Here is a 21,727-nt window from a genome sequence, read left to right on the forward strand (position 1 = left end):
AATATTCATGGACTGGAATAGATCAGCCAATAGGGACAGAATGGAGACATGGTAACAAGGTCAGGCAATGAATAGGCATGGTAACAGGCTCAGCCAATGAAGGTTGTTTAAAAGCAGAAACTTAAGCTAGAAGTCTTGGGCGTGGCTTAGGCAACTGAGTCTGTGCAGAAGCTTAACTGCCCTATATAGAGGAGGCTGTCTTTGTATTAAGCTCTGTGCAGAGCTCTGAAATGAAACAAGTGTGGACTTGCATCTCTGCTGTACTGCTGCTTGTGTTTTGCTTGTAACTGCTACTATGTTGAAGAAGAATCTATATTGGTATTGTAAATTTACTTCATGTATTGTGTGTTCTGACCTAGGCTTCCTGAATCATTAAAACACACAAGTAGTCCCAAAAACCTCTTTTATTGCAACAGCTATGAATTCTGTTCATTCACAGATGAGTCCCAATTAGTTGTAGAGAGTCCTTCGGGAGAAGTCCTTCAGGATAATCACCAACCTTTATCTCCCTTGACACGCTGCCAAAGACCTAATTGGCAAAGCCACACAGAGTCCAGAATAAAACAGAGCTTCAGGCTTTAAGCTGAACTGAATGAACAAACATTGCTTCCTGCAAAGGCCCACGTGCCTTTGTTCCTCTTTTAAGTCTTATGGGAGGGGCCAATCATCTCCCAGCCTTACTCCCAAGTCATCCCTTTTGTTTTAACTGTTCTTGCCTTCTGGCAGCTGTGCGCATGCGCACACTGGGAATAGGTTCCCCCTGTTCCTCTGCCTCGCTGAGGTCTGACTCTGGAGGCTCTAGAAGCAGCACGTACCTCCCAGATGGCCCTTTCTCTGCCTCCAACGCAGAGCCCTTGTCCAAGCCTTGCCCAGACTCCAGGACTGGCCCATGGTCCTCCCCAGCCTCCTCACTCTCCAACGCTGCTGCCAGCTCCGCAGGCTGCTGGTGGACCACAACATTGTGTATATAAAGAAGTTAATGATTCCTGCTGCATCAGTCTGCCTGTGTGTGCTTTCTGGATTTGATTTTTGCAACAAACACTGACATAAGTGGCAGTTAAAATTGCCTCACCCCAATACAGCTTACCTATTCTTGCATCTTTCATAGTTTGTAACACATCATTCTTGTGTTCAACATTATGTAACTAAAACTACAGTATTTTTCAGAGTATAAGACGCTCCGGAGTATAAGACACACCTTATTTTGGGGGGAGGAAAATAAAAAAACAAATCTGCTTGAGAGGCTCTCAGTTTGAGAAGCTGCTTTTGTAGCCTCCAAAAGCTCCGTTTGCAAAGGAGCTTCTCTTTGCAAAGGAAGCCTCTCAAACGGACCTTTTGGAGGCTGTTTGGGAGGCTCCATTTGCAGCCTCCAAAAGCTCCAAAAGGGTGGGGCCCAGTGGGTGGGTGGGGTTACATTCAGTGTAGAAGACACACCCAAATTTTCACCCTCTTTTAGGAGGGGAAAGTGCATTTTATACTCCGAAAAATACAGTATAAAAATACAGTATAAAAATACAATATAAAAATACACTATAATGATAAAGATGAACCACAAAGCAAGATATGTTTTCATCATTGGACTGACTTGGGATAAAGATACTGTAAGCACTAGATTTACAAAGTAACTGCCACTCAAAGATGTAAAACAAAAATAGTCCGCAAAAACCTAAAACCCTGATTATATTTAAAGAGAAAAAGATACTGAAGATCTGAGATTTAAGTATGTCCTCATAGATAGAATTGCCATGAGTCTAAGAAGTTATCTATATGGGACAAATTATTTTAGCATTAACCTCAAAAGGTTTAAACCCTCCATAAATCCAATCTTCGCTATAAAAAAATCTGAATTTTAATTAAAGTTGTAAATAAAAAATAGGTTTTTGAATTTGCAAAACATATGCTTGAGAAAGTGAATCATGCTTGAACCATGAACCCAAACTAGTAGTAAAAGTCAACTGCACTCCTACAATTAATCAAGGAAGTTTCATTGGAAATGATAGCTACTTAATATGCCTCAATGCTCAGATGTGAATTTGCATAGTTAAATGAATCAATGATCTTGTTCAAATAATCCAATTCCCCATTTTTTGACTCTTTATCAACTCTAGTCACAACTTCTCTCCAACCACGACAATTAATAAATAGCTTTTTAAAATGAAAAAAAAAAACAAAAAAAAACAAACATGTAAAAATTGAATTTAGGCCATTTCACTTTTGTTTTTTTCATTTCCCAATGAATGACAAAAATTGGATTCTTGTACTTCACTTGATTTTCCCTTAGGATCAAAATGACCCATTTCCTGGATTTCCAGAGATATTTTCTTCTTGGCAAATGCCTGGTTGATTTCAGCAAGTGTTTTCTTTTTTGTTTCGGGTAAAACACAGAAAAGGAAAGTGGCTCCAATAAGACAGATGGCAGCAAAAACCAGGAAACAGTATGTTTGCAACCCTTCCTGAAAGCACAAAGCAAAATGAAACCTGGATTATCAGGATCCCTACCACAGATATCAAGCCAGTCTTGGTCTACAAATGTATAAGAACATCTTCCTTTGACTAAACACATGCCTTCTATTACCAGCATTTCATAATATGCTTTGAAGCTGAGCACTCCATTTTGATCTCTCTAGCTTAAAAACAATAAAACCTGTAAAAAATCATCCAGCCCGAGCTATTTTGGACTATCCACACATATTCTTAACCTCTAGCTCTGGTCATATTAAAACTGTGCTATTTAATTGCATACAAAATTATGTAGGAAAGTTGATCAGAACTATTTTCCATGGTCACAAAAATTAGGGTGGAAAAGGAGTATAAGTTGTAGTTACCTAAGCTTTATTTAAATGTAAGGAAAAACTTCCTTAAGTAAGATTTGTATAAGTTACCAAGGGAGCTTGTGGTTTCTCATTTTTGGATGTTTTAAAGAGGTTTAGCCTTTGTGTGTATTATGCAAACTGGCACATTAAGTTGCCTCATAAACCGGAACAGATCAATATACCTTTTCAGAGCCTCGTCTTTTCATGTGTATTTTTCAATTAATTCTTTTGTTAATTTTTATTTAAATTGTCCTATGTTTTTATTTTTATGTCCCCGACCCATGATGGTTTGCATGTAATGACTTAAAGCTATTCTTTTTAAAATAAAAAATAAATAAATCAGAAGTTTTAAAACACTGAAAAAAGACACTATAAATAGATCAAGAGGGTTATATATTGATTTCACTGCAAATCATATTTTGCCATTTTTAAAATGTTCTCGTACCTTCTGTAATTTGGAGCCCATACCTGAATGAAAGGGAAAAGGAGTCCAACTATGAAATTGCAGAGCCAGTTGGTTATTCCTGCAATCATAAACGCTGCTGGCCTTTGAGTCTGTGGAAAGAACTCTGCAGTGAGGATAAATGGAATTCCACCTGCAAGAAAGAGACAACAATTAGGTGCTTCATAAACCTATTCCTAATAAGAAAAACAGAGGCTTGAGGTCTATACAGGCCAGGAACCTATTGCTAAAGTATACTCAAGAGTGTGCTGCCATGAGGCCTTTCATCCTCTTGTAAATAATAATTTGTACACCTAGGAATCATCACTCTTGATCATTATATATTGAAATTAATTTTATTTTACCATGATTCCATTAAAAAAGAATGATAAACACAAACAAGAATAGGTTTGATTCCTTGTAAATGGTATGTGGCATCGTGCTTGGCATCCTGACTTGATATTAATAATCCAATGACATCATACTAATCTCACCTATTGTCTTCTCCTTTCATGTTCCTCAATTTGACAAATTTAATATTTTTTTTAGTCTATCTTCTGTCCTATCCTAATATAAGATCTACTCCCAAAATAAGGCCTTGTTAAGACCTTACAGCTGGACACCATGTGGCACTTGCCCAGTGCTGCCGCTTACAGCAGGAGGCTGTATGGCATGTTGAGCCAGTGCTGCTGCTTGCAGCAGGACATGTGCCACTTACAGCTGGACACCATGTGGCACGTTACATCAGTTCCGCCGCTCACTGCAGGAGACTAAATGGCTCATTGCGCCGGTGCTGCCACTCACATGCTCAATGGCTCAACATGCCACGTGGCCTGCCACAAGCAGTGGCACTGGCACAAGCCACACAGCCTTGTGCCGCGAGTAGCGGCACAGGTGTGATGCACCATGTGGCGTCTGGCTGCAAGTGGCCATAAGCAGCCACAGAACAAGTCAGGCTGCAGTGCAACAGGTGTCAGAGTGTGGGCTGCAGTGGTTCTAAGGCAGTGGTGAAATCTAAAAATTTTCCCTACCGCTTCTGTGGGTGTGGCTTTGTGGGCGTGGCTTTGTGGTCATGTGACCGGGTGATCATGGCCAACTCAATGTCACTCACGTCAAGGGGTGCCTCACCTGGACCTTCCCCTCCCAGCCATTCTTTGTCACACCCAGCCTCAACATATCTATAGTTCTGTAAAAATGTTGTTCACTTTTTTTCAACTTTCTTATCTACATACTATGTACTTTTATGGACCACTGAAAGGAGGAAATGGCCCACACACTTTGCCCAAGAGTGTGATAGGCAACAGGCTTTTAAGGGGCTGCCAGAAAGAAGGGGGGGGCAATGTATTTTCCAAAGCACCAGAAGGCAAAACAAGCAGCAGTGGATGGAAACTGAACAAAGAGAGAAGCAGCCTAAAACTAAGGAGAAACTTCCTGACAGGGAGAACAATTAACCAGTGGAACTGCTTCACTAGAAAGGCTTTCTTTTGCTCCAGAAGAAAATCAGAATACACTGGAAAAGCCTTCACAGGAAGAGGCTTTTTTGTTCTGCTGTGAAAGAAAAATAGAAGAAAGAGAGGTTCTGTGGAAGAGGCTCTCTGCTTTTGCTCTGGAAGAAGCCCAGACATCTCATTAAAGCTAGTATTCCTTTCCCTGCTTGGGGGGGGGGGAGGGGAAAAAGCGGCAGAAAGTGTCCCTTTATTATTCTAGCTGACGGCAAATGAGATTAAGACTCATTTACTATTTCTTAGCTCAGCTGAGGTGGCAATCGCTCTGTCGCGCAAATCAGCTGAGCTAATAAACAATAGAATATAGGAGAGGTGAGAGGAGGGGGAGATGGGCAGGACCAATCAAAATTTTCCTTACCAGTTCTCCGAACCAGTCAAAATTTTCCCTACTCGGAAGGCAGAACTGGTCCGAACTGGTAGCATTTCACCCCTGTTCTAAGGTAAACGGGTAATACATCCCCTGAAAATAAGACCTGGTGCTTATTTTGGGGCCCAAAAGAAAATAAGACTGGGTCTTATTTTCGGGAAAACATGGTATGTTGTCTCCCAGAAACAAAAATCAAAGATGTGACTGACAGCCTTACTAAAATAATCAAGCCCACATCTTTCTCTTTCATGTGGGGATGAATGATACAATGAACCAAAAACACTATCAAGACGCTATGGCATGAAAGCTAAAGACTTAGGAGTACAGATGGTGTAGTAGTCATCTGTACTTCCAAAGAGGGAGCAGAGAATTTTAGAAATAAACCAGTGGCTTAACGGGTGGTGGTGTCAATAAAACTTTGAATTCTTAGACCATGGTCCACATTACTTACATGAAGGCCTTCTGGCAGGGGATGGGCTGGGAAGAATGTATTTGAAAAATGACTGGCTTATCTTATCCCAGAGGCTTTAAATTAAAACAGAGCAGGGAGGGTGACCAATCTTTAAAATCTTTAAAACCTAATCCCAGGCATAAACCCCAAAACAGCTAACCAAACAAATTGGTAGGGAGTGGTGGGAGGGAAGAAAGACTCAGATATAAAACAGGAGATGTAGGCAGCATACCCAGGGTCAGCCATAAAGGACTCAGATGCCTAATGCTCAAAGTTTGGCAAACAAATAGGGCAAACTTGAAATACTAGTACATGAGGACAGGTATGGTATAGTTGCCATTAGCAAAACTTGGTGGATGAAATTCTTGACTGGAATATACTGCTGGAAGGATATAAACTGTTCAAAAGAAACAGACCTAACAAAAGAGGAGGTGGAGTTGCATTATACATTAAAAAACCACTATAGAAATGCATAAAACCAAGGATGAAAGCCTCCTCGAATGCATATAGGTTAAAATAAAAGGAAAAAGGAATGACATTGGCAAAGGTGTATACTATAGGCACCCAACTAAGTAGATGTCATGAGTGTTTTCAGGATTGCTGTAGCTACTTGATCAGTTACAAACAGTATGGATCCAATCAAGCCATCTCCTGTTTGCAATTAACTGCAAGCCTTCCCGCCCTAGTTAATTGCAGGTTAACTCTCCATAAAAGCATGGACCTTTCTGCTTGCTATTTGGGCCTAAACGCTGTTTAGGCCTAGATGCAGAGCCAGTGCTGAAGCACCTGGACCCAGAGCAGAGCTGCAGAAGGAAGGAGAACTCAGATAAGGAGTCCTGACGGCTGCAGCAGAGATAGCAGCAGAAGAGGAGCTGAGCTGTGTAAAGATACTCCCAAGGAGCTAGCTGCAACTGTGAGTTGAGATAGCTGAGAACCTTTTGAAGTCTCCAATTTTGGCTTGCCTTTTGCTGAGTTGAAGCACGCAAGCCAACATCTGAACTGTTGCTGCTGGACAGTTTCCCTCCCAGGAGCTTCAAGCCACGTTTGCTGATTTGAATTGTTTTTCACAGGTGACTTTTAGCTGTGAAGCCTATGCTGCTGCCCTTCTACCACCTCGATGATGTATCGACACCGAAGCTGTTTAATGTCATGTTAGTTTTTTCCTTATGGACTGTTTCGGTATTGTGGAGAGGAATTTAGGGAGATGGCTTGGCTTCATTTAACTAAGATAAGACTTTGTTATTAATGTGCCTTTTTAAAGATATAGTGTTTTTTAAACATTTTGAAGTAAAGTATATTTTTATACAAGACTCCTCTGCTAGTTTTATTTCAGTCCCAGTGTGTTTGCTCGTGAGCTGGTTCACGGTTCGGGGACAACCCTCTACCCCATCTTGACAGTAGAGGAGATAGATTAACATTTTGCTAATCAGTTAACTAATGTGTGCAGTAGTAATGTGGGACTTTAATTGCCCTCACATCAACTGGGAGACAAACTCTGCATCAAGTGCAAGATCAAACAGGTTCCTGACAAGCTTAGTTGACAACTTTGTCATCCAAAAGGTAGAGGAAGGAACTAGCGCAACTAGCTCCACAAAGGCAAAAATTGTTGTGATGCATCATGATACATCACGTGACATGATCGAGTTTGACACCAGTAAACTTGAGGGTCAGCTATTCTGGACTTAATTCTTATTAACAGACATGAAATGATAGAATGGGTTGAAGTTGCAGGAACTTTGGGGGAGGATGACCATGTCATATTGGAATTCAGTATAATGCAGACATAAGCAATAGAATAAAATCTAACTAGTGTCTTAGACTTTAAAAGAGCTGATTTCAACAAATTTAGAGCTCGGGAAGGATTCCATGGATGAAAATCTTAAAGGGGAAAACAACTCAAGAAGCTTGGGAAACTCTGAAAAATGTGATTATAAAATCCCAGTCCAGCACAATACCACTTTATGCACAGTTGCATAAAGAACTCCCTGATAAACTGAAAAACTCCCTGAAAAAAAATGGGAAGAGGGACACATAATTAAGGCAGAATACCAACATATAGCCCAAATCTGCAAAGATGAACTCAGGAAACTAAGGGTCAGAATGAACTAAGACTTGCAATAAATGTCAAGAATATTTTTTAAGCTTTTTTCAATATGTAAAAAACAAGAAAAAGTTAAGGAAATGATTGGTCCACAACATAGCAAAGAAATGATGGGCAGCAGGGAGAAGTAGAACTGCTTAATTCATTCTTTGCATCTGTCCTAATCTAGAAAATGGTACAACAATACCTGTCCACCTTAGAAGGATTCAAATCACCAGGACCACATTTCTGAAGTTGCTGGCAGATTTGATTTCAGAACCACTAAACCATATCTTTCAAAGAACCTGGAGCCCCATGAAACTACCAGAGGATTAGAAAAGAGCTGATATGGTTCCCATTTCAAAAAAGGGGGAAATGGATCCAGGAAACTAGAGACCTATCAGTTTGACATCAATACCTGGGAAGATCCTGGAAAAAGTAACCAAGCAACAAACAAATCTGCAAACACCTAGAAGCAAGCAAAGCTAGAAGCAATGAAGACAAACCATGGGCCTGTCAAAAACAGAACATTTATTTATTTTATTATTTTATTTTATTTTATTTTATTTTATTATTTTATTTTATTTTATTTTCATTTTATTTAGTATAATTTGTATGCCACCCTATCTCCGTAGGACTCAGGGCAGCTCACAACAAATAAACCAAACCCCAGTAAAACATAAAATACATAAATATGCATACATAAAATACATAAATGTATAAATATATAATTTAACATATATTAAAACCCATTAAAATAATCAAAAAACCCCTCAGTCCAGGCTGGGCGATGTGAACAGCCATGTTTTTAATTCACGGCGGAAGGTGCGAAGGTCAGGAGCCAACCGAAGCCCCAGGGGGAGTTGATTCCAAAGAGTGGGCGCGCCCACAGAGAAAGCTCTACCCCTGGGGGCCGCCAGCCGACATTGTCTAGCCGACGGCACCCGGAGAAGGCCCTCTCTGTGAGAACGCACCGGGTGATGGGAAGCCGTTGCTGGCTGCAGATGGTCCAACAAGTATCCTGGGCCTAAGCCATGTAGGGCTATATAGGTCATCACCAGCACCTTGAATCTCATCCGGAGGGCAACCGGTAACCAATGCAAGTCGCGCAGGAGAGGTGTAACATGGGAGTATCGGGACCCTCCCATCACAACCCGTGCGGCCACGTTCTGCACCAGCTGAAGTGGTCCTCAAGGGCAGCCTCAGGTAGAGAGCATTACAGTAGTCAAGACAGGAGGTGACTAGCGCATGAGTAACTGTGCGTAGAGCATCTCGGTCCAAATAGGGGCGCAACTGACGCACCAGACAAATCTGGGCATATGCCCCTCCGGTCACGGTTGTTATATGATCATCTAAACTCAACCGTGAATCCAGGAGGACACCCAAGTTGCGTGCCCTGTCTACGGGGGGTAAAACTTCACCCCCTATAGCCAACAATGGAACCTCTCCTTCGGATCGAGATGCCGGTACCCACAGCCACTCAGTCTTGGCAGGGTTGAGCCAAAGCCTGTTCCTCCCCATCCAGACCCATACCACTTCCAGGCACCGGGACATCACGTCGAGTGATTAAAGTGATTTAATCACTTTGTCAAAGAATGCAATAAGATATATATCTTATTGCATTCTTTGACAAAGTGATTAAATTAGTTTGACAAAGTGATTAAATTAGTGGAAAAGTGAAAAGATGTGGACATAATATACTTGGTCTTCAATAAGGCATTTGAAAAAATAGACCACAACCTATTTCTTGGTAAGACAGAAAAATGTGGGATAGTATCACCACCAAATGGATTCGTAACTAGCTGACAAACTGCACTCAACTTGTGGTCCTCAATTAAATTACATTTACATGGAGGGAAGTATGCAGTAGGAAGCATGCCCAAGGTTCTGTCTTAAGCCCAGTACCCATCAACATCTTCATAAACAATTTAGATGAGGGGATAAAATGAGAAGCATCAAATTAGAAGATGACACCAAGTTAGGAGGAATAGCCTAAAGATCCAGAAAGATTTTGACACACTTGAATACTGGGCCTTATGTAACAAAATGTGATTCAGTGGCAAGAATGGGCGTTGGTCCTACCTGAACACCATTTCTAGTAGAGTTGGAAGAGAGCATCCAGAAATGCATAGTAGCTCTATCTTCTGCATGAAGACTGAGCACATGATCTTATTTGCATCTCTGGTCACTCCCTCCTTGACTGGTGATTCCCCAGTTCGACGAAGGCATAGCGATGAATAGACTTGTGACCTGCAAAACAGTAGCTCCTCCCGGACTGTGGACCAGACATTAATAAGGATGGGGCTGGATGCTCTCTTCCAACTCTACTAGAAATGGCGTTCAGGTAGGACCAACGCCCATTCTCCCTAGAGCTGGAAGAGAGCATCCAGGAATGGGACAAACCAAAGCCTGCCTGTCCCCTATGGGTGGGAGCAGTCTGGTCTCCAGCCCCCTCCCCCTGACACTGTGAACTCTCTGGAGGACTCGCCTCCCAAATGCCGCCTCTGCCGAGGCAAAGGAGTCTAATTTATAGTGCCGAATAAACGGAGATAGGGAGGACCAGGTAGCTGCCTGACACACTTCCTCAATAGAGGCCTGTGTCGCCCATGCCGCAATCATGGCCGTGCTCCTGGTGGAATGCACTGTTATGTGCCTAGGTGTTGGCAGGTGTTGCACCTCATATGCCTTGGCAATACAAGCTCTAATCCAATGACCAACCATTGAAGGAGTGACCCTGTTACCTAGTGTAGATGGTTGAAATGAGATAAATAAAGATTCCATCTTCCGGAAAGAAGCCACGCATTGATGTAGATACGGAGGGCCCTTCTCACATCCAGCTTGTGCCATCCCTGTTCTAGGGCATGTCTCGGGTCTGGGCAGAAATTGGGTAAAATCAACTCCTGGGCCCTATGGAACCATGAATTGACTTTAGGAATGAAAGAAGGGTCCAAACGTAAGACCACCCTGTCCGGGTGGAATATGCAGAGGTCCTGTCTCACAGAAAGAGCCGCCAGCTCTGAAATCCTTCTGGCTGATGTAATTGCGACTAGGAAGGCCATCTTAAAGGAAAGGAAATGTAGACTGGCTGACCTTAAGGGCTCAAAGGGACTCTCTGCAAGGGCCTGTAAAACCTTAGTCAGATCCCAAGTGGGATACCTGTGAACCACAGGTGGTCGCAAGTTGGAAGCATCCCTGAAGAATCTGCAAACTGTGGGATGTTTGGTAAGTGACTCTAAACTTCCACATGATAGGACAGAAGACAGCACTGATAACAGTCTCCGGATGGTGTTGGGCATTAACCCCTTGTCCAATCCCTCCTGGAGGAACTCCAGAACTTGTGGCACTGATACCCCCAAGGGATCAGTCCCAGATCTAGAGCACCAGGCACAAAATGCCCTCCAGATGGAATTATATATCCTGTCTGTGGACTGTCATCTAGAAGCCTGAATGGTTTGAATGATTCTGAGGGAGAAATTCTCCCTCTTCAGTGACTGCTACTCAATCGCCAGGCGGTCAGTTGGAGCCACTTAGGCGCTGGATGGACCAGGTCCCCTTGGCTGAGGTAAAGCCTCTCCCGAGGTATTCTCCAGGGAGGTCTCACAGACAGGTGGACCAGGTCTACAAATCATGGTCTCCTGGGCCAATAGGGAACTATCAAGATCACCTCCGCCTTCACCGTGAGAACCTTCCTGATGACTGCTGGGATCAAGGCCGGGGAGGCCACTGACATCTCAGGGCATCTGTTCCTGCCGTCCCCCTTGTTCTGAACCTGCTGAAAAACCTCAGCAGGTGGGTGTTTTCTGGAGAAGCAAACATATCTATAACTGGCCTCCTGTAGTGGACTGTCAGCTCCTGGAACAGGGGTGTAAGCGCCACTCTGAGTGGTCCACTGTCACCCTGCTGAGACAATCTGCCTGAACATTCAGGGTCCCAGATATGTGCTCTACCTTTATGGACTGAAGATGACTCTCTGCCCAGTGCCCCAGACAATCCGCCAATCCGCCATGAGGGGTCTGGAATGTGTCCCCCATTAGCGATTGATGTGGGCCTTGGCTGCCACATTGTTTTTTGTTTTGTTTTTTAATTTGATTTATATGCCGCCCTTCTCCGGAGACTCAGGGCAGCTTACAATGCGTTAAGCAATAGCTTTCATACTTTTGTATATTTATACAAAGTCAGCTTATTGCCCCCACAATCTGGGTCCTCATTTCACCTACCTTTGAAAAGATGGAAGGCTGAGTCAACCTTGAGCCTGGTGAGATTCGAACTTACAGTAATTGCAGACAGCTGGTATTAATCACAATGCTTTTAGTCTGCTGAGCCACCAGGCCTTAACATTGTCTGTTAAGACCAACAGTGTTGTCCCACTATGGCTTCTTTGAAACTCTTGAGGGCCAGGTAAACCACCCTGAGCTCTAGCCAATTGATCCTGTGCAACAAATCTGCCTTTGTCCACTGGCCCTGCGCAATCTGTGACTGGCAGTGTGCCCCCCAGCCATAAAGGCTGGCGTCCGTCATGATGGTCAGATGGTCAGATGGTCTACTTCAGGGGTGAGCAATTGTGGCTCTTTTACAACCTTTGGACTTCAACTCCCAGAATTCCTGAGACAGCTTGGCTGTCTCAGGAATTCTGGGAGTTGAAGTCCACAGGTTGTAAAAGAGCCACAATTGCCCATCCCTGGTCTAATTCTTTGAAGAGGCACCCTTTTGCAAGAGTCTGTGACGTCCACCACCGAAAGGACTGCAGTACCTGTAGAGGAACTCTTACCCTGTCCTGGGAATTGCTCCTGCTGGATCGTTGGTAAGGCAGGAGAAACCACTGCAGCGCCCTGGCGTGAATTCGTACCCATGGAACGATGGCAATGCACAACATCATCTTCCCCAGGAGCTGTGAAAGGTATATGAGTGGTATTGTGTCCATGGCCATGATGCAGCTTGCTAACTGTTATAAGCTGTCCTTTCTCTCCAGGGATAGAGAGACTACGCATACAGATGTATCTATAATGGCTCCCAAATGGAGAAATCTGGTGGTGGGATGAAAATGGCTCTTCTTGTTGTTTATTGAAAAGCCATGTTTTTGTAGAACCTGGATTGTGATCCGAAGATCTGCTTCTGCCTGAGGACTGAATCAGAATGTCGTCCAGGTATCATTGGACTCTGACTGGCACGGATCGAAGGCTGCTAAGGCTGCCAATATCTTTGTGAAGGCTCGTGGCGCTGAAGACAGGCCAAATGGCATTGCCTTGTATTGGTAATGCTTTTCCGCATATGAGAAACAGAGGAACTGTCTGTGAGCAGGTCTGATGGGTATATGGAGATATGCCTCTGTGAGGTCAATGGAGGTGAGGAAATCGTCCTGGCGTATGCTTCCCAGAATTGATTGGAGTGACTGCATCCTGAAGCATTTGTACTCCAGACACATATTGAGACATTTGATATCTAAAATCGCTCTGCATCCCTCGGAGCTCTTTTGAACCAAGAACAGTATTGAGTAGAAACCCAGTCCCCGTTCCTCCTGTGGGACAGGATGAATTGCCTGGATTTCCAGCAGGTGTTGAATCGCTGAGTTCATAAGGCTTTGTTTGGCTGCATTCCTGGAGTCAGGGCAGCTGATTAAAAAACTTGGGGGGGGGGGTGGAGAGGAATTCTAGAGCCAAACTTGAGCGTATTGTGCTGAGTACCCACCTGTCTGAGGTGGTGGCCTCCCACTGATGGTAGTGGAGGCTGAGCCGACTGCCCAGATGCGTGACAGTCCTGCAGTCATTTTGAATGATGATATGGGCGACTTCCTGCTCTGTGAAAGGGCCGCTTGCTCTGAAACTGTTGGCAGCCCCGGAACTCCGATCTCTCCATCTGTCTCTCCTGTCTGCCTGAGTAAGATCACTGGAACTGTTGGAATTCGCCTCCCAACTCTGGAGCACGAAAGAATTGCCTCCTAAAATAAGGAGAGTACCTCCTGTCCCCCCTCCGAAAAAGGGAGGGCATGGCTTTGCCCCTGCCCTTGGTCTCCACCAGAATGGATTCCAGAGCCTCTCCAAACAAGTCATTGCCTGTGAAAGGGGCAGAAGCCAACTTCCACTTGTTTTTATCGGGCCACCTGCCAATGTTTAAGCCATAGCAAACGACAGGCTGTTACTGAAGAGGCCAGTGATCTGGATGTGAACTTTGCCACATTCAAGGTGGCATCTGCTGAAAACTCAGCTCCAGCTGAGTTATTTATATCCTGATGAATTCTCACATCTTCAGGGGGGATCCTGTCCTGTAACTGGCAAAGCCAGAGCAAGGAAGCCATATTGAAGAAGGAAGCTGATGTGGCAGCCTTAATAGCCCAGGCAGCTGCCTGGTGGGCCTTCCTCAAGGATCCTTCAGCCTTTTTGTCCTCTGCGTTCAGACAATCCATTGCCTCTGCAGGCAAGAATGCCACTGAAGTCATGACAGCCACTGGTTTGTCAACAGCTGCAGACAGATCTGAAGCTACATTGTAAAGCCATTTTTCAGCTATAGACTGAGGCATGCCCGCTCCAGGATTAGTCCACTGCCTTTGAACTACATCCAGAAATAACTTGGGTGAAGGAATCACCTCGGTTTCCACAGTAGGTTCAGAAAAGAGCAAATGACCGGAATCCCCCGGGCTCTGGGTAGATACAGAAGCCTGGTCAGGATCCAAGTTAGTGATAGCTTTGGCCTTATGTAGCAATGATTTAAATAAATCTGGCTTAAAAAGACCTGTAAAAGGCAATGGATCTGGAGGCTTCCCCTCATCTCCTGAAAGGTTCTGGAATTCCTCCTCCTCGGCCGAGGAGTCCCCACTCCTTATAGAAGGAGCTAGAAGTAAGCTCACGAGGATCCAACCACTCCTCCTGAAGGATAGGTGGTGCTTGCTGATGGCGGTAAGAAGAACCCCCTTGAGAAGGGAAATTCCTCTGCTGCAAGCCTGTAGCTTTTCCCTGCGTAATAGCTTAGAAAATTATCTGTTGTAACTGTTCAGGAAACTCTGCAACAGCTTCTGCCACTGGGTGGAGCCCTGCTGCAGTGGGAGTAAATGAGGCAGCTGGCCTGGCTCTTGCAGGAGGAATAAGCTCCTCTGGCAGGGCTTGCAATAGAAAAGGCTTCAGCCCTATCCAAAACCTCTCCTAAAGTTTGATTACACGTCTCACCAGTGCTAGCTGGTGACCATTGTCTGCAAGAGGCAGTTTGCAAAGGCTCTGGATCATTAGCAGGAGCCAATGGCCTTTCTTCCTGAGGGTGGGAAGCCGCTGCCTCTCCTATAGGAGAGCCTTCTGGATCCAGGCTTTTCTTAGCCTTACAGATCTTAGCCAGCTCTTTCTCTAATGCCTTTTGGCATCGTTCTGCGTCCTTATCCGCCATCTTGGAGCCTCTGCCACTCCTAGAAGCAGTTGCATGACTTATAGTTGTGGCTCCCCTTGCTGCAGCTCTCTGTGCAGATGGGCTCAGGCTTAGAGCCGGAAAAGCCCCAGGGGAAACTCTCTTTCTGCCCGTATCAGGCTACTGGCTGGTGGAGCGCACACGAGACACCATCTTCCACCTTAAATAGAGGCAGGTGGACCCGCAATGGGTAACTGCTGCCGCAGCTCAATTCGGACTCCCTGTGCTACCACCACTTACCAGAATGCCTCAGATGCCACTGGGCGGTGACTGAGTCCCCCTTCCGCCTTCCAGGCAGGAATGCCCGGGCCTCCGCTCGCCAAGGAGCCAGATGCTATTTACCGGCCCTTACCACTAACCAGGACTGGCTGGGACCTCAGTTGATCAAAGCCAGCAAGGGAGACAGCTGATCGGCAGACAAAAAAGCTTCCCGATCTCTGGAGTGATCCACAATTAAAGAAACAATGTTTTGTTACGCTCAAGAGTTGGAGAATCCCAGCCAAAGGCGCAGCTCTCTCCAATACATCTCTTCTGCATGAAGACTGAGCCGAACTGGGGAATCACCAGGCAAGGAGGGAGTGACCAGAGATGCAAATAAGATCATGTGCTCAGTCTTCATGTAGAAGATAGAGCTACTACCCATTCCTAGATGCTCTCTTCCAGCTCTAGGGAGAAGAGTAAGGTTTTACACTTAGGCAAGAAAAACCAAATTGCAGGTATAGAATAAGTAGTACCTGGCTCAACAGCAGTAACTGTGAGAGGGATCCAGGGGTCCTAGTGGACAGTCACTTAAATATGAGTCAGCCATGTGTAGCTGATAAAAATGCCAATTCAGTTCTGGGCTGCATCAACAGAGGAATAGAATCAAGATCACATTATATATTTGTACTGCTATATACTGCCACACTTGGAATACTGTATCCAGTTCTGGTCACCATGATACAAAAAAGACATTGTAACTCTAGAAAGAGTGCAGAGAACAGCAAAAAAGATGATCAAGGCACTTATAGCAGCTGGCTATGTCTAGTCTAACAAAAACTAGGGGTGCCATGACAGCAATCTTCCAATATTTGAGAGCTTGTCACAAAGAAGAGGGGGACAATTTATTCTCCAAAGCAACTGAGAGCAAGACAAGAAGTAACGGATGGAAACTTAGCAAAGAGAGATCCAACCTAAAATTAAGGGGAAATTTCTTGATAGTGAGGATAATCAATCAGCATTTATCTGGAATGGTACAGAATCTCCTGCTTAAGTGGAGGGTTGGACTAGAAGACCTCAAAGATCCCTTCCAACTGTTATTCTGCATTCTGTAAAAAATGTAATAGATTTTAATTTATATATTTAGATTTATAATCATATAATATATGATTACAAGGGCAATGGGTACACCATTGCAAGATCTGAAGGGCCAAGTGGGTGACCAATCATCCTAGGGAAGATCTATGTGATCACAACAAGCTGACACTTTCAAAAGTATATAATAGTCTAATCAATAAAATAACATAATATATAGCATTTGCATATAATAATGTTATAGTGTATATTATTATCCTTAGATACATGTAACCTAGTAAGTATGTCTTTCTCAACTGCCACAATATATTTATTATCACCTGAAGTACATAATACTTTATACTATTACAGAGATTTTGTATTTCCTCTTTTACCCCACTCTAATCCAACTTTACAGGCCATATTATGAGCAGTTTAATTATATTAGAAAAACCATCACAACTCTCTCTGTCAGAGCATCTTTGAAAAGATGGTCATTACCTGGTCCGATGCAAAATGAGACAATGATTGCAAGAATGCAGACTATACTGAGATATCGAAGCCAGACTGCTTGATCCTGAAAAATACATGATAGCATTAAAAATGAATTATTTTTTGTAAACCTACAGTAATTTATACAGTGTTTTTATTTTATGTTTTATTGTTTGTGTTTTATTCAAATTGTAACTTTTTATTATGTTTGATTTTAAACCATCCAGAATAGTTTTTGGGCATTTTTTTTTTAAATAGCAAATCAAATACAAAGAGATCCTCAGACTGCTTGTAGAAAGCAAGAACATTTGCAGAGTGATACAAAGACCACTTTGCTGATACCCTATCTTTGGAAATCTGTATGTCATTTAATACATGCTTAGAATAATAAATTCTAGTCATTAATATGTCATGGGTAGCAAATAAATTCCAGCTTTATTACTCAGATTAAAGGAACAATAACAGAAATACTCTCTACAGACTGAGACTAATCAGTGGAAGACATCCAAAAAGAGAGAGGGCAGGCCCTTGCTCTGTGTGCAGCAGCTTTCTAGTTCAATGCCATCCAAGCTCTGTCTCCTCTTGTCAAAATCAGCCAAGGTCATACCTAATCATAGTCTCTGATTACCCAGAACTAAGACTGTTGGATTGCTTAGCATTTCCATCAGAAATGGATTTGGCTGAACGCAAAGTTTTAATTCTAGTTTTCCCCCTTGTTATTCAAGACTGATGGAAGTGCTCTGACATTCAAATGTCATAAGAATATGAAAAAAAATCAATATTCACTAGCAAGAAGGACAACTCACAGCACCTCACATTTGTCAAGATCTGTACGATCAGGCCAAAGGGCTGTCTTGGGCAGACAGTTATGCAGAGCAGTCCCAGATCTTTGGAAAAGTGGAACAAACATATATGCTTCAAAGCAATTTTCACTACCTCCACAGCTGTGATCCTGAGAGTATGCTTTAATCTTTGAAAATGAGATTTTAATTAAAACTGGAAATTAGGACTGGTGAAGACATAGTTTAAAACCATGGTTTGTCATAATGGTTCTGAAACATTTCCATGTTTTTCAGTTTACTATAAATAAAACTGGGAAGGTATTACTGCAAAAAATATAATGCAGTTAGATATCAGGGGGAGCACTTCATCATTATGCCTGTTTGTTACATTACAAATCCTGTAAACTACAGTAATATTTTTAATGTAAGGTTTGAACTTGCTTCTTAAATACAGTTCACAAAAGAAAATTAGTATTTGTCCATTATTCTAATTCAAGGTTGCACAGAAAAGATCTAATATTTGTTGCATATAAGAATGATTTTTAAAAAAACGTTTAAACCTGATGATTTCACGTATTTAAAAGAAAATAGATCGATTAACATTTACCGACCTGTAGACTCATACACATAGTAAGTATGATGAAGAAGCAAACCATCAAACCAAATCCCCCAATCAAAAGAGGTCTGCGCCCAACTCTTTCAATCACTAAACCCTGAAGAAAAAATATATGGTTAATTATATTACAGAATTGTGGATGGATTCATCCTAAGACCCTAGTAGAACAGAATCATCCTTAGGCAACTCATTAAATTCACAGTATTAAGCTTTTTACAAGGCAAATCAAGAGTAATTTCCATAACTGCTTAACTGCTCTTAAATCAATGTATAAACAGACTGCTTTGAATTTTGGTTTTCTAACTTTATAGGATGCTTTATGTTCTTATCTCAATGTCCTATTCTGTCCTTTTATTCCTCCTTTAGCAGAATCTGACTCATAAAGCTAGTAGGTTTATTATGCACTTGGTACAAAATTTCCAATTCAATGTATAAGAGTTCCAAAGGCTTTGTATACACTTTCATATTCCAACCTCTATTGTTCTGTAATACAGAATATATCACTAACTGCATACTGCAGAGTGGGTGGGACACCACAGGGATTAATGGCTAATAAGATTGTGCAAAGCTTTGATTTAGAATCAATTTGATCGTATCTGTTTGAATCAAGTCTGAATAACTAGGTGGCTTAGTGGCTAAGGCACTGAGCTTGTCGGTTAGAAAGGTCAGCAGTTCAGCGATTCGAAACCCTAGTACAGGTCTCCTGCATGAGCAGGGGGTTGGACTAGATGACCTTCAAGATCTCTTCCAACTCTATTACTGTTATCATTAACGTAATCAATGTGATGCATCAAATCTAACTAGGTACATTATTCAGTAAATTAATGTGCTTTTACACTTTCATGCTTCATCAAAATGAATCAAATTTGTGAATAAAACTGATCTGATTATTTGAATTCAATCCAGCAAAGCTCAGATTCAAATGTACTAAATCAGATCAAAATTCTAATTAAATCTTGGCTACTTTCACATGCTTGCAGTGCTTAAAACCAGCAAGCTTGCAACCAGCAACAGACCTGAAGCAATATCAATTACTGTATTTCTATACTCAAAAAATAAAACTATTTTTAGTTTTTTTTAAAACTATTATACATTTGTTTTTGGTTTTTTTGAACTATAATAATTTTTTTTAAAAAAAATAGATGACCTTTTAAAATTTCTTTTTGCTCCTATATACTCATGACCTCACTACATCTTCAACTACATTATTAAATGTATATTAATACATTATTAGAATAGCAATTAGAATAACAATGTATTAGTAGCAACATATACCGTAAATATATTTTGTAAGTAGATTTCAATATCTCATGGTATTCAACAATCAGAATGATAAGGGCTAGAGTTGTCAGTGGCAACCTCTCTACATGTAAAGAAGTAAGTGGCATTCTTGACATTCTACAAATCACAGTTTCATACAAAATATTATGCATATTTCTTTCTCTTAACAGCTTTAAAACAAGGGCTTCAGGCAGTTGTTTGCAAAATGTGGCTTTTTCAGTATTTTCTCTGTAACAAAAAAAGTTTGTCTTTAAGAAAAATATCCTTGAATGGTAGAGGTGAATAAGAAATCTTCAAATAGTATAGGTCAATGTTCCCCAACCTTTCTGGCTCTGCTGACCAGCAGTGATAGTGGAGGGGGGAAGGGGATGGTTTCGCATGTGTGCCCGCTACCTGCATAAATGGAGTTTCACCTGATCCCCTGCCGCTTGAGTAACCCAGTACCCAATGACCCAGTGACCCAATACTGGTCTGTGAACCGGGGGTTGGGGATCTCTGGTATAGGTAACAGTTTTATCTAACCCAAAGTTCAAGTGTAATCCTAAACATTTTTTCTTGGAAGTTCCAATATTCTTCAAAGAGCCATTCCAATTATTTCAACAAGAGATTAAAATGTACATTTCAATTGCAGCCAGGAGTTCTTACACACTTAACATTAGCTGTCTATATTTTAAACATAAATTAGTTGTCATTAATAACTTTCATCTATTTTTTTTTCATTAATATGTTATGGAGTACATTTCTTCATGCCACTCATGATTCCAAAAAATTAAATAAATATTGATCTATTCAAAAGAAAGAACACCTAAATTTGTAACAAAACATTAGATACAATCTCGGTTCCTTACCTGATTAACTATTTTCCCCTCAGATTTTCAAAACAAGTAAAATCATTGAGATGGTGAACTATGTCTGTTATTCACTCTAAAGTGTTGTGCACATTTTATTTATTTATTTATTTACTTACTGTTTGTTTGTTTGATTTTTATCCTGCCTTTATTACTTTACAAGTAACTCAAGGCAGCAAACATACATAATACTCCTTCCTCCTCCTGTTTTTCCTCACAGTGACAATCTGTGTGTGGTGAGTTGGGCTGAGAGAGCGTGACTGGTCCAAAGTCACCCAGGCAGTTTTTAAGCCTAAGGCAGGATCAGAACTCACAGGCTCCTGGTTTCTAGTGAAGATTTTTATAAGATTCAGTCCTTTTATTTCCTTATTGCCAGTTCAAAACTAAGATGGAAACTGAAAAAGATTTCATTCTAAATTATATACTCCTTATACATTTCTATAGGTTTTCCAATCCACTACATACTTACTGAGAAAAGAGCAGCCAAGATCTCCACAGCTCCTGTGCTTAAGGTAACATATGGTATCATTTCAGGATTTAGGCCAGCTCCTTTGAAAATGTCATTTGTGTAGAACCAAATCTGGAATAGAAGCCAGTTACTATGTTTCAAAAAAATAATTTGGCCCTATCAAATTCTAAGTTCTACATATATACATACATTTAATGATGGTCTGGAAATTGTCAAAATAGTTCTCCATAACCTCCAGATGCCAAGCCTATGGACATCACAATGTTGAAAACATTTGTCTCTGGGTATATTATTGAAGACAATGTGAAATATTTATCAGGTTGCTTCAAAACAGCACCAAAATGAATAGAAACAATACTATTCACTCAAAGCTTGAGTTTTTGTTTTTGTCCATTTTCCAGTGTCAACACATTAATGTTTTCCCACCCCAAAAAAGAGAAAAAAGGATCAGAATAGAGTGGTGAATTCTCTTCTTATACATGATAAAGGACATTTTTGTGGGATGTGAGGAAAGAGTCCATTACCCTTATTTTCATTTAGCTGAACAACCAACAACCAAACAACAAAGAGAAAAAAAGATAACGTAGGCTAAGTTGTAAGGTTTTTCTGTACCTCAGCTTTCAGCTCCTTGACGCCAGGACAAAAATTAAACTGCTTAAGAAACCCCTTTCTGGATTTCAGTCAATTTCATTCATTCATTTCATTCACTTTTGCCAGTGATGGTTGGACTGCATTTGCCACAAGCCCTAACTGGAGATTTACTTTCCCAGGGAAAGGGGACTGAGAATTTACTAGGGAAGGGAGTGGAAGGGAAGGGGAAGGAAGAAGGGAAGGGCGTCAAAAACAATTTGAAGAAAATATTTTGGAACTGAGGGAAGCATGAGCCCAGCACCACTTTAAAGTAGCTGGTGTCTCTTTGTAGT

The 21,727-nt window shown here is 41.8% G+C and overlaps 1 protein-coding gene across 1 annotated transcript in view; it reads right to left on the reverse strand.

Moving 5' to 3' along the window:
- Window positions 1-356: 356 nt before the first annotated feature.
- Window positions 357-21,727, reverse strand: part of SLC2A9 (solute carrier family 2 member 9) — a 101,735-nt gene continuing 80,364 nt past the window's right edge. The window contains exons 8-12 of the mRNA XM_070948180.1: window positions 20,805-20,915; window positions 18,202-18,303; window positions 16,818-16,893; window positions 3,282-3,409; window positions 357-2,453 (exon numbers count right to left, since the gene is read on the reverse strand). Coding sequence (XP_070804281.1) covers window positions 2,199-2,453; window positions 3,282-3,409; window positions 16,818-16,893; window positions 18,202-18,303; window positions 20,805-20,915 — 672 coding nt within the window. The 3' untranslated portion in view covers window positions 357-2,198. The remainder of the gene's footprint in view (window positions 2,454-3,281; window positions 3,410-16,817; window positions 16,894-18,201; window positions 18,304-20,804; window positions 20,916-21,727) is intronic.

This window comes from Pituophis catenifer, unplaced genomic scaffold (genome assembly GCF_029215685.1).
Source record: "Pituophis catenifer annectens isolate HBS135680 unplaced genomic scaffold, rPitCat1.0.hap2 SCAF_8, whole genome shotgun sequence".
Taxonomy (NCBI): domain Eukaryota; kingdom Metazoa; phylum Chordata; class Lepidosauria; order Squamata; family Colubridae; genus Pituophis; species Pituophis catenifer.